The sequence below is a fragment of the Coccinella septempunctata genome, chromosome 1 (assembly GCF_907165205.1).
Source record: "Coccinella septempunctata chromosome 1, icCocSept1.1, whole genome shotgun sequence".
In the NCBI taxonomy this organism is placed as follows: domain Eukaryota; kingdom Metazoa; phylum Arthropoda; class Insecta; order Coleoptera; family Coccinellidae; genus Coccinella; species Coccinella septempunctata.
The window spans coordinates 18,616,484-18,630,619 of NC_058189.1; the positions used below are offsets into that span (position 1 = coordinate 18,616,484).

At 38.0% G+C, this 14,136-nt stretch overlaps 1 protein-coding gene across 1 annotated transcript; it reads right to left on the bottom strand.

Moving 5' to 3' along the window:
- Window positions 1-1,060: 1,060 nt before the first annotated feature.
- On the bottom strand, window positions 1,061-1,513 carry LOC123322716 (histone H2A). The gene has a single exon (XM_044910705.1). The coding sequence runs from the start codon at window positions 1,479-1,481 to the stop codon at window positions 1,107-1,109; it is 375 nt and encodes a 124-aa protein (XP_044766640.1). The 5' UTR covers window positions 1,482-1,513; the 3' UTR covers window positions 1,061-1,106.
- Window positions 1,514-14,136: the final 12,623 nt, after the last annotated feature.

A 14,136-nucleotide genomic window follows, 5' to 3' on the forward strand; every position in this document is an offset into this window, starting at 1 on the left:
CGGATTTTGTATTCGAAGTCTCTCCTGGAAAAACTCACAGTTGAAGAATTTATCGATGTCCGATAGGAGTTCAGGATAATAGAAATGTATTTTTCAGTTTTAATTTTGTCACGATTTTTACTGAGCAAAAATTGAGACATTTAATGTATATTCATTACCTGTTGATATTTATAATCAAACCCGTAAAAATAAAAGGGCAACAGTAAGCCTCATACTTCGATACTTCCGATAGAAATTTAGTTTTCAGTGGTCGATTCGACAAAGTATTATATCAATTTCTCAGAAACCAAACCTTAAAATTTCATAGTTTTCTAATTGGGATGCTTCTGTTGAATTCCAGTTCGAAAGTTTCGATAGAAGTGGAGACTTCAGTGGTCGATTCGACAAAGTATCAAACCAATTTCTAAAAACATTTCTGAATTTTTTTTGGGTTTTCACTCACAGTCTGAACCATAATCAATTAAAAAAATTGAAATAATCGATTTGCTCCTGGCTAAATTTTTTGCACTAATGTATCAGGAGCCAATCAGATGGAAGATTTTGTTGACCTACTGACAATGAACGAAAAATTGAACTTTTTGGTAAAATTTCGCTTTTTCCGGAATCTATATCAGAATCCTTCATCTGACGAATTCTTGAAAATCTTCAGAGTCTAGTGTATCTCTTGACATTTGTCGCTTAGACAAAGTATGAAACCAATTTCCCAGAAACTGATGGATCCATTCGAACCAAATCTTGAAATCGGACATAGTTTTCGAATTGGAATGCGTTTGTTGAATTTCTGTTCGACACTATCATTTCGAATGTACTTTTGAATGGTCGATCCGACAAAGTATCAGATCAATTACTCAAATATTGTATGTATGATCAATTCGAACCAAATCTCATAATCCCACATAGTCTTCGAGGTGAACCGAAAGTTTTGGGCAATTGATAACCTACTGTGTAGAATGCATTTGTACCTACTGAAAGTAGGAATTTGAATCTACCGGAGGGGACTGAGATCGAGTTACCTCATCGTCGTTCAAATATCATAGCGAACTTCTTTAGCGATAGTAAGTTGTGGCCCTGAAAAGGGCCTTTCGATAGATCGTGCTGCGAATTATTTACGATTTCTTTTCGGTTTTTTTCGGCAAAAGTACCGCTTGGATATTTGGTAAAACTCCACCCTGGGCGATAGTTACTCCAGAGAGTAACTTGTTCAATTCTTCGTCGTTTCTAATGGCCAACTGAAGATGGCGTGGAATGATCCTAGTCTTCTTGTTGTCTCTAGCGGCGTTACCGGCCAATTCCAATACTTCAGCAGCGAGATATTCCATCACGGCTGCCAGATAAACGGGTGCTCCCGCTCCTACTCGTTCGGCGTAATTTCCCTTTCGCAACAAACGATGGATACGTCCAACGGGAAACTGCAATCCCGCTCTATTTGAACGAGACTTCGCCTTGCCCTTAACTTTACCACCTTTACCACGACCCGACATGATCAATGTATTAATCAACAGATACTAGACGTCGCTCGATTAATCTCCGTGACGATTTTGGTAGTCACATAGGAATACATTCGTGCATAATATTCATGCTATTTTCATTCCGCCAATTAGCGGGCGCCATCAGATAGACGCTCTAGAAGGGGCGTGTTCCTCTATATTGTCGAGTAGCATCCATTCATACTCTTACCCTAGAAATTTTATGATACTTAATCGAATCGACCGCTGAAATCTTCATTTTACAAGAGATGTAGATGCTGGAGTACCCCAAGGATCAGTACCTGCTCCTTGGGCCACTGTTCAACATAGGCTGACCACATTATCCAATGTTCAATGCGGACGCACCTGATCTATATATACAGGGCGAGTCTTTGAATCGTAAAAATATTTCAGCCGTGGATTCTTTAGATCCAAAGAAACACTTTTTTCCTGTACCATTTTTTCCGATTCAGCCCTGATAAGAAGATATAGACATTTTAGGTTTTCATAATGAGCTGTGCCACCCCAGGAAAAGCAAAATTACCTTCAGAATAAGTAAATGAATCAGTGACCTCTGTGGATCTTTCAGAAAGAGTAGCATTCGGTCAAAAGTACCCAAGTTTTCGAATTTCACAGATATCTTTTATTTTTGAACTTCAAATTACTCGAAAACTATATTCCGAAATTCATTTCATTCGATAAAACGGTTTGTGAGAACTAGAAATAACATTTTTTCATATTTTTCAACGACCTGTACCTTTTGAACCGAGCCGATTCGGCAAAAACGGTAAAGGAAAAAAGTGTTTCTTTTGACCTCAAGAATCTACTGTAAAATATTTGTACGAGTCTAAGACTCTAAGACTCACTCTGTATATGATTCCAGCTACACAGTTTCCTACAACGTATGGCGATAAAAAAAATCTATTTATTGAAAATAGAGGAATAATTGAAGTTCATTACAACACAAAAACGAAAATTTAATAATATCAATATAATGGCTGTGCATTACACTGTGGAATGAGAAGAGGGCTTCAGGCGTTGCTAGAGAAGCTTCTTCATTCCCAAAATTTGAATGTCTCAAATATTTGGTCAGGCAGCTGCTGCATTAAACAATTTTTTATGTTCGTAGCTAGAAATATGCCGTACAATATTTTTCTTCCTCCAAATGCAATCTGAATTGACCCAAACACTTCGTACAGTGGACTGCAGAATCAAATTTTGGGTTTTAAAAATGGAAATTCTTTCGATCTCCCATAAATTTGCACTTTCTTTTTTTTTAATATCCATCTCAAATAATCTTGGGGTTTCGCGGCATAGAGCCATATCAAAAGAATTCAGACCACTGAAAACAAGCTGCTACCATGTGCAATAGATGCACCTTGGTTTAGGGAAGGCTGATCCAAACAATTTCATGGATCAGTTCCGACCTGATCCGGTCCAGAAAAATAACTAGTCCAAAGATCAGTTCCAGTCCAGTTTCTAGTCCGGACATATTATTATTATTATTATTAATTACATGATATGAGTTGAGGTAATCCTATATAACTCATTAAATACAAAAAATTAACAGTAAGCAACAAACAACACTCAGCCATAGTTATCATAATTATTCTTGAAAGAGTTCACGGTATGGGAGGCAATGATCTCGATGGGCAGTCTGTTCCACTCTTCAAAAACTCTGTTGGACAAAAATTGTTGACGGGCTCTTGTCTTGAACTGCTCCCTGTATAGTTTCAGATGGTGACCTCTCAGGTGACCATGTGGATTCAGGACAAAAAGATTGGACAGGTCAACACCGAAAAATCCGTTTAGGGCTCTGAATGTAACGATCAAATCACCTCTGCTCCTACGCTTCTGAAATTCAGTGATTCCCATGATACTCAATCTTTCGGAATAAGATGGTCTATTCCTATCAAGTCCGTAGGGTAAGCGTGTTGCTCTCCGTTGAAGTCTCTCCAATAACTCCATGTCTCGCTGGAAAGTTGGAAACCAAGCAGGACCCGCGAATTCAAGAATGGGTCTGACGTACGACTTGTATAATAGGGAGGCAGTTGCAGGGCTGCAACCACGAAATGTTCTCTCAATAAGGTACAGAGCCCTTCCAGCTCGTCTTGTGACATTGAGGGTATGCTGGGACCAACTAAGGTCCGCCGTTACTGTGAGACCAAGATCACAATGACTTCTTGTGGTTTCGAGCACGTGTCCGTTGATGGAATATTGTGATTTCGGGTTATTATTGCCGAGATGCATCACCCTACACTTCTCCAGATTGAGGGGCAGCATCCAGTCCCTGCACCATTCACTCAGGATATTCAGATCAGCCTGTAGAACCATGGGATTTTTCAACGAACAATTATAAATTTTCATGTCGTCAGCATAAGCTACCACACCAGACTTCAGCATGAACGGCAAATCAGAAACATAGAGCAGAAAGAGCAAAGGACCCAAAACTGAGCCCTGAGGTACTCCACTACACACAGGTCTTGAGGTGGAAAAATCGTTCCCCACCCTAACACTGAACTCCCGTCCCGTCAGGAAGGCTTCGATCCAAAGCAGAACATTTCCCGCGATACCCAGGTGTCTCAACTTGAATAGTAAGCGGCGAAGTGGAACCCGATCGAAAGCCTTGGAAAAATCCAAGTAAATAATATCGACTGGCTCACCAGCGTCGACCATTCTGGTCCAATCATTCACGCAGGAAAGCAAGTTAGTTAGAATGGACCTGCCAGGGACAAAACCATGTTGTGCTGGAGGTATTAACCCGTTCTCCAGGGCAAACTTAAGTAGTTGTTCTTGTATAATCCGCTCTAATACCTTACATGGAACCGATGTTAAGCTTATAGGTCGATAATTTGCTGCAGATTCGCTATCGCCCTTCTTATAAATTGGTGTTACTGAGGCTGAGACCCAGGAAGACGGCAGACAATGCGAGCGGAGCGACTCCTGATAAATAAGAGATAGAGGTAACGCAAGTGAACTCGCACATCTTCGTAAAATAGCAGGAGATAATCCATCGCGCCCTGGTGAAGAATCCTTGAGGACAGAGAGATGTCTCAACACCATATCCTGAGAAATCTCCACGAAATCAAAGGTAGGAACACACCTGGGGATCCCTAGCCCCGGCATTGGTCCGTCTGGTTCTTGGGAAAAGGAAGCCTCGAAACTATCTGCAAAAACTTCCGCGGATTCTTGATGCAGCTCACAAAGTGTTCCATCAGCTCTACGAATCCTGGGCGTCGAAACCTTCGTCTTGATGGTGGACCTCACGAATTTGTAGAATTTCTTTCTGTCTCGTGATGAAGCTATCTTATCTTCGAACTGCCTTTTCGCCGACTTTAGCATACTCTTGAGCTCCCTAGAGAAAATCCGGTGATTCTCATAATCTTGAGAACGGAGGTGACGTCTATATTTCTGCCATAATGCCTTTTTGTGACGAATCATTTGCAAGATATCCCTGCCTATCCAAGGCTTCAAGGGGTTCCGTCTAGATGTTTTTATTGAGGTATTAGTAGACATTGAACTGTTGAGAACCTCCATGAATGCTCCCCACATTTCCAACCAACAAGTTTCGCCAATCTATTTTCTCCAGATCTCGATTGAGGTCGTGATAGTTTATTTGTTTGAAGGTTTTATTCGTACATTTTGGAGGATTGGTTGTGAATAAATGGAGGCTTGATTTCAGCACCAAATGATCAGACTTACCAAATGGTGGTAAATATTCCAAATCAGAGAGGATGTTCTCATCTGTCGTCATTAAAAGGTCTAGTAAGGAAGGCCGCTGTCCCATACGAATTCTGGTTGGCTCAGTCACAACTTGTGAAAAACTAGAACTAATGATAACATTCACAAACTCTGATGCGGGTGAATTTACAGGTGGTAATGTTGTTAAAGGCCAGGAAATGTCGGGAAAATTGAAATCACCTGCTACTACAACAGATTGCTTAGTATTGGATAAATGAGAAAGATGCCGAAATAATGTATCATCGTGGCTGGACTGACGAGGGCGATATATGCAGGCCAGTGTTACTGATATTCCTAGTCCACAAATATCCAGAAAAATATTATCAATTCCAGGTGTATTGATACTGGATACAGACAGATGAAAGTCAAGTAAATTCTCATCTCTCACGAAAACACAGACTCCAGCATGTCCCGGGGTTACAACACTATCGCTGCGGAAAATAGAATAACCAGGTATTGATACAGTTACATCAGGAATAGATGGTTTGAGCCAGGTCTCGGTAAACAGTAAAAATGTAGGAGAATTAAATTGGACGAATGCTAAGATTTCATTTAATTTAGATGGTAAACTTTGCACATTAGAGTATACAATATTCCAGTTCAAATTGATATTTAGTTTTTTGATGCCACAATAGGTTGAACAGGAACAATCTTCGGCGAACCTTTAACATATTTTATGGTAATTCCTTTCTCTCCAGCAGCCTCTCTACGCTTTAGATCCTCCCTCACTTTTTTGATCTCATTCAATTGAGTTGGTGTCATATCATCAGAGATTTTTATTTTAGAATATGTAGTATTTTGAGTTAGTTTGGTTTTATTACGCAAAATCTTGGAAGGAATACTCGAACTAGAGAACTCTACCTTTATTGGTCTGTCTCCTTTGGCTTGTTTTCGCCCCAATCGTGATATACCAGTTATATGATCACATGCTCCAACAGTCACACACTCAACTATATTTCTAACTGTGGATGAGTTAGATTCGACATTTATGTCTTCGGAAATTCCTCTTATTATAATATTATTGGATCTTCTGACTCTTTCTAAAATTTCATTGGGCGCCAAATAAGTAGCAAAATCGGAGTTCGACGACTTCTCGGAGCACACAGACTGCAATTTCTTCACCTCTCTCTCGACAGATGCAACACTTGACACAAGTGACCCATGCGAAGATTGCAGATCGTTAATTTCTGCTCTCTGGCGAGCTATGAAAGAATTATGCTCTGATAATAACTCAGAATGCTTGTCAAGTCTTGTCACACATCCATCAAGACGAGTAGACATATCTTGCTGGGATTTCTTTATAGCTGAAATATCCTCTCCAATTAACGTTATCTTTTCCATAATCATTCTAAAGTACTCAGCCGTGGCTGCAGCACTAGATGTTGAGCTAGCAGAATTGCTACGGAGCCTTCTCGTGTTGGATAAGCAATTTGGACAATTCCACTTATTATTGCTGTCAGCAAAAAAGTTGAGTTCAGTCGATGTTAAATTTACGCACCGACCATGATACACCTTATTACAAGAAGAACACGATAAGGTGTTATGTGCGCTTGATCTTTATGAAAAACCTCGCATTCTGCCGACATTTTGACTCAAAAATTATAGGAATTGAGGATTTGGAAAAAAAAAAAAAAAACAATGGTCACACGCTTCACTCTGTACGGGTCTTTGTAAGAGACTTCAGTTTACGAACACCAGCAGACCACGGAGAAAAAGGAAAAACAAGGAATGGTCAAATACAGAGGAAACAAAAATGTATTTCGAAATATCGAATTATAATACCAGAAACCAGTATTCGGAAACAATACACTATCATACAATCAAACACGCGTTAGCGATGCAATATGTCGACAAGCGATAACAGTATGTGCATCTGGCAACGAAACAGATAAGAATGCGATAATTACAAGAATTTGTCGTTTTCTCGACAAAATTCAGAAATTTGAAGAATTATTGCGTAAATATACAAGCAAATTGTTTAGTGAAAGCTGGTCTGAACGACACCCTACCTTACATGCACAAAAATGCTATTTGAAAAAACTGAGCAAGCTGTATTATGGCACTCACTATCAACTTTTGTAGAGATGAACGAAAACGTGTGTCTCATTCAACGAATCGAATCATATAATATTATCATTATCATAATAATATTCGATAACACCGATAACACACGGTGCCACGATAGAATAATTTGCTTTTTAGTATCGTGACTCGGTGTTGTTGAGGTCTTCTTCCACACCTTTCTGTGGAAACTTGGATTACGGGGTACTGACTACTGGCAGCGTTGCCATTCGTACGATAATTATCGTTTTGATTTTATTTTGAAAATTATTTACCCAGTACCTACCATTCGAGATTTCAATTAAGCTAAAATGTCCGTAGATACTGAAATTTCAATGAATCTGTTTAATTATCGTCGTGCTTGTAGGCACCCTTTTTCACAAATTAATGTTTCATTCTGTAACACAGATACCATAAAACTAAAATCTACAACTTTGTCGGCATTCTTTATAACAGTTACGGTTCTTTTTATGGGACGGCTTCTTTGGAAAGAGCAAAACGCAGATATCCCACAAGCTAGGGTGAGAAAAAAAAATCTCCTCCAAAAACTCGTTAAGTATGAACGAACGGACTGATGAGAAAAACGAGGGCTTTCGATCGAAACCATTATCGGAAAGATCCGTTGAGGTGCCATGCTAGTGTAATATTACACCAGCAGGGCACTTTTGATTATCTAATCTCGGTAACGGTAAGTATTAGAGAAAAACTAATTGTAGAATTGAAGAGAGCAAAACGCAGATATCCCACAAGCTAAGGTAAGAAATAATTTTTTCTTCTCTCAAAACTCGTAAAGTGTAAATGAACAAAACGAGAGCTTTAGGATGACACCAATATTGGAAAGATCCGTTGAGGTGCCCTGCTGGTGTAATATTACACCAGCAGGGCACTTTGAATTGTCTATTGATCATTGTATATAGTTGAGCAAAATAAACTAAGTGCTGAGCAAAACGAGGGCATAAAAATCGTTAAAGTTCTTTGAGGTGCTCTGCTAGTTTAATGCCGCTCAGCGAGCTGACTCTGGGGGTCGCGATCCGAACCGAAGGGACTGGTACTCGTACCTGATTAACCCTTTTTTTAGATTCGATCGTAACCCGTGCGGGAGTGATCGAGTCGCCGATCTCGAAATGACCCAATCATTTCGATCATTCGGTCATATTCGAGTTCGACCCGCCTCCGTCTTCTGGATACGAACTAGGGATGTGTAGTTCGTTCAATTTCGAGGAACCAGATCGATCTAGATCCATTGCTGAGAAGACCCGGTTCAAAAGACCCGTTCAATTGACCCATTGGTTCTTTTAGGTAGTTGGGTTTTGGGTTGTGATCCAAACATTGCGCATGGTTCGAATTCGGATCCGTAGTCCCGTCTCGATCAGTTCACTGTTCTGTTAGGAATTTCACTTCAGTTTAGTTCAGTTGAATTAAGTTTTGATAGAATGGAATATGGATGCTTCTTTAATTGCAAACAGCTGTGTTTTGTGGGCCATAATATTTTTGATCGGCTGAAAATAGTTAGTTGAGGTCAAATTCGTGAGAGAACCGAGAGAAATATTGACCCCAGTGTAGAAAAAATTCAAAAACCAAAAGTCTTTCGAAAGGAAATGGATATCGGACGATTCAAATTTTGAAATGGAGACGTCAATCATTGATTTACAGGTTCGAAGTTCGTGAGATCTAGTCTCATTAATTTCGTCAAAAACTGAAATTTTTGAAATCAAGATTATGTTATTGCTGCGATTCCAAATATTTTCCTCAAATTAATCTGAAAAAAAGTTGTAGAATTGACCAATCACTTAAAGTTTACTTTCATCAATATATAATATAGCCATAATAACAGAAATATAAACTTGTAATTTCTACTAGTCCTAGTTCCTAAATCTATCATAAGTCGTATTCGGGTTCGGCTTTCTGACCGTCCGAGAATTGTTCTAGGTCTGCGCAAAACTCTTGCGCCCTAGTATTAAATCCTCTGCGCAGTTCTAGAACCATCCTCGGACCGTCCAAAAGCCGAACCCGAATACAGCTATACTTTCTTCAACAAGGAGTCGTTGATTCACTTGCGAAATGCAAGTAATATAAGTTCATTTTATTACGACTACCATCTGTTTCTTTTGGGTCAGTCTGAAACCCGTCTAACTATTCGGGTACCTGGGTAATGGAGAGACGGATGAATCATTCTTTCGATTCCAGATCTTCCGATCTCCAAATCCCTTATCGATTTTGTGGGTCGCATGGAGCCGTTTGGCTCATTCGACCCAGTTGAACGAACGGGTCATTTTTCGGGTGAAGAACTGAACGAACCATTGGTTCTAACGAACCGGGTCTTTTGATTCGTTCGTTCGTGAACGACACATCCCTAATACGAACATTACTACAGAATTCGACTGACTGACAACATTAAATGTTTATTTTATCAATAGATTGTTTATTTGACAAAAGATGGCAACTTTCATTTTCGCCCTATAGATGGATTGGTTGTTTTGGCATTGGTTGTAGGGTGTATCGCGTATCGCTGGTTGTCTATTCAAGAATAGGTATTGTAGCCTGTCGAGTCGAGATCGAAAGATATCATTAAGCGGAATTGTAGAGAAACTTTTCGAAAGAAATAAAATTCTACTAATTTAATGATAACAGAAACCTCTTGATGTAGGACGACGCAATTTTTGGCTACATTCAGTCTGAAAATGCTGGACCATTTTAACGATCGAATTCTTTTGTTCGATTTCAAATATGAACTCGGTTGGATTTCTTCAACAGTCAAAACTCAGATTCTGTGTCTGTTTCGTATTAAAGCTTGACACAGGATATGAGATGAAAATTCCGTAGTTGTTATATCTTACATCTAGCTCGAAACTTTGACGATATTTCTTCATTTCGGTTTCTTTTATGCGTGACCAATCTGTTTAAATATGATAAACAATAGATATCTTAGATTATGTATATAACACACATGATAGCAAAAAAAATTTCATGTGATTAGAAAATTTATATACTCACTAAAAATGAAATGATATTACCAAAAAGGGATAATAATAATACGTTATAATATAGAAGATTCATTCAAATCGTCATTGAATATCGAATGCATTCACATCATAATTGAACAAGTAACATTGTACGGAGCAACTGAAATTCAATTTTCAAGAATTCCAATGCAATATCTATGAACGAAAACGTGTCTGACAGAAAAAGGCAGCCACCTTCATGGCACACTAATCTAACAAAAAAAATGCTTGCTACCTTGGTAATCCCTAATATTAGGGATTTGCAATTTTTAAATTCAGAGAAAAAATTCGTATTTTGAAAATTGCCAGAATGGAGGTAAGCATCGGAATACCTGCGAAAAATATTCTAACTCTAAGTGCCTCATTATGAAGAAAGCACATGCCGACAAGATCCTTATTAATCTTATTGGCTAATTTTGGATAATTTATCACCTGCAATACAAACCAGACTAGGTAGGTGAAAGCACACAGGCACAAGCTGTACCTGCACGGACAAACCCTCTTGAGCTCATTATTAAGTGTCAATGATGATAATCTTTGTATTCAACATTTTACTTTAAGACGCATTTTGACAATGAAAATCTGTAACTACTGAGAACCCATTCATTCTATTCTCAACGATTTATTTAGATGCTCGGCCAGAATCACGATAAATTGAATGAATGAAAAAAAATTTCATGTCTACCATTATGAATAAGCTTCAAGACAAAATTTTTCTTTACGTTAATAATTCTTAATATATATGAAAATAGCCCAAGAAACTCGAAATATACATGTCACATTTGCCGATAGTAAACCTCGCCACTAAACCATTATAGATAGAATTTATAATTTCAAAGATTCAAAATTCCCAAAAATATTCCAGCCGGTTCAAAATATTTTTTAGGTTTCATAAAAATGTACCTATAGCTATAGCTATAGGTACATTAAGACCATTTCTTACACAACTACTCTGAAAATAAATCTCAAACATCTGGCAAAATAGAAAAATATTGCCACTGAGCGGGTTTGTAAAAACCCAAACGAAGTTTCAGCACCATCCCTTTTTTATGATTTTTGCCGAACATTCCAGTTGACGAATTTTGGCACCATCTGGAAGACATTTTGGACCAATATCGGAAAGATCCGTTAAGGTGCCATGCTAGTGTAATATTACACCAGCAGGGCACGTAACGGTAAGTGGTAGAGAAAAACTAATTGCAGAATTGAGAGGAGCAAAACGCAGATATCCCACAAGCTAAGGTAAGAAAAAAAAATTTTTTTCTTCTCTGAAAACTCGTAAGGTGTAAATGAACAAAACGAACGGACTATTGAGCAAAACGATAAACTAAGTTCTGAGCAAAACGAGGGCATAAAAATCGTAATATGTAGTTCTTTGAGGTGCTCTGCTAGTGTAATGCCGCTCAGCGAGCTGACTCTGGGGGTCGCGATCCGATTATTTAACCCTCAACTCCGGTCAAAATGGATCGTATCGTAACTATCGTATCGTATGTTTCTCTGTTTTCGCGGGACGAAGTAGTCTTCTTATTTCCGCCGTCTTGTATAGTCTCTCTTTGTTTGTATCGCTTTACTTCTGTTTATTCCATTATTTCTCTAATCAGTGGATTATTGTGTATTTTTATTTTTTCTTCCAGTTTTTCGTTCATTTTTTGTAGGTGCTCTTTGATTGAGTTGTTCATTCGTGTGATACCACGGTGCGTTTAGTGTCAGCCTTATCGATATGTTTTGAACTCTCCGAAGTGTTCTCATGTTCCTTTCTGTTGTGTTCTTCCAGCTTGTGGCTGCGTATGTCATCGGTCGAAGTATCTAATATATAAAATTCTCGTGTCATAGTTTCCGTTACCATACTCCTCCGAAACGGCTTGACCGATTTTGATGAAATTTTTTGTGCTTATCCGGTATCTATGAGAATCGGCCAACATATATTTTTCATCCCCCTAAATGTTAGGGGTAGTCCACCCCTAAATTTTTTATTTCATTTTTTGGACAAAATTTTTAATCTCTATTTTTTTATGATACAACATACAAAAATACATACAATCCTCAATTTTCACCCTTCTACGATCAACCCTTATTTTTTAATAGCCATTTTAGTAATTTAATAATTTTTTTTTAGAAATTACTAGGAAATTATTTATATGGCAAAACAACGTTTGCCGGGTCAGCTAGTTGTATTATATATCTTAGGCTGACCTAAGTTCAATGACGGACGGACCTGGTTAATGTGTATATATTTATATAAAGGGCGAGTCATTGAATCGTAAAAATATTTTACAGTAGATTATTGAGGTCAAAAGAAAAACGTTTTTCATGTACCATTTTTCCGATTTAACCTTGATAAAAAGATTGACATCGGGTTTCATAAAACTTTGATTGTCCGATCAACGATTTGATAGTCACTCGATCACTCAACCGAAATCACTGAGACCTTTCATTTCTTAATATATTGAAAAAATAGCAATTGAGAATAATTAAATGGATGTATGAACATCATAATTCGATGCGGGAATAATATTCTGATGATGATCATGACTGAATTATCGATAGAAAACAAATTGACGTCTATTCGTTCGTCAAGCGTTGATTCCCTGATCAAGCTTTATGAAACCCGGGGATAGATTTTAAAAGAGTTGCATGCGGTCAAAGTAGGTACCCAATTTTTCGAATTTCATAGATAATTTTTATTTATGAACGCCAAATTACTCGAAATTCATTTCATTCGGTAAAACCGTTTGTGAGAACTGAAAATAATATTTTTTCATGTTTTTCAACAACCTCACCCTGTATATGCCTCCAGCTACTCAGCTTTCTACCCCGTATAGTGTTAAATAAAAATGATTTATTGGAAACAGAAGAATAATACAAGTGTATCACAACACAAAAACGAAAATATAATAATCTTAATACAATGGTTGTGCATTACACTGTGGAATGAGAACAGGTCTTCAGGCTTTGCTAGAGAAGTTTCTTCACCCCCAAAATTTGAATGTCTGAAATATTTGGTCAGGGAGGAAGACGCTGCTGCATTAATCATATTTTTATGTTTGTAACTTGAAACATGCCGTATAATATACCTTCTTTCTCCAAATACAATGCCGAAATGAACCTTCGTACATTGGACCATTGGATCAAGTTTTGTTTTTTTAAGGAATGGAAATTCTTTTGAAAGATTTTTGCACTTAATTTCTTTATTATCCATCTCAAATTAATGATCTTGAGAAAAATACTGAATTAAATTCAAGATTTTGACGGACGTTGTTTTCCAGTGACGGACTGTCCATCACAATGACGGACGTCTGGTCACCCTAATATATCTTCATTTTGTTTGTTTTATCTAGTTTGCTCTTTCTGTTCAGTAATGGGTACATGAAACCTTTGATTGTTCTTGCTTTAACTTCGACGTTCCTGACGTGTTTGTTGAAATTCAATTTTTCGTCTAGGGTTATTCCTAGGTAGTTCACGCTTCTGGTCCATGGAATTGGTACATTGTTTATTTTTACGTTATTCGAGGGTCCTCTTGTAGTAGAAAATAATTCCGGATTTGCTCTGATTTTCCATTTGCTCATCCATTCCTCTATCCTGTGGCAATGTTTCTGCAGTTCCTTCTCTATTTTAGAGGTTACTCTTGAGCTAGTTAATATAGCCGTGTCATCTGCGTATGATGTAATGATTGCGTTCTCGAATTGAGACGTTTTTGTTTAATGTCAGATAGTGTTAGACCGAAGGAAATCAACTTACATACAGCGGAGCATTTTCCCGACCAAATCTAAGGAAAATAGCAACAGACCAGTTACTAATTATCAGGATGTACTAATTAGTGGTTCTGAAAAGAACCTATTGGGTTAGAACGTATGTGGTGTTCCACC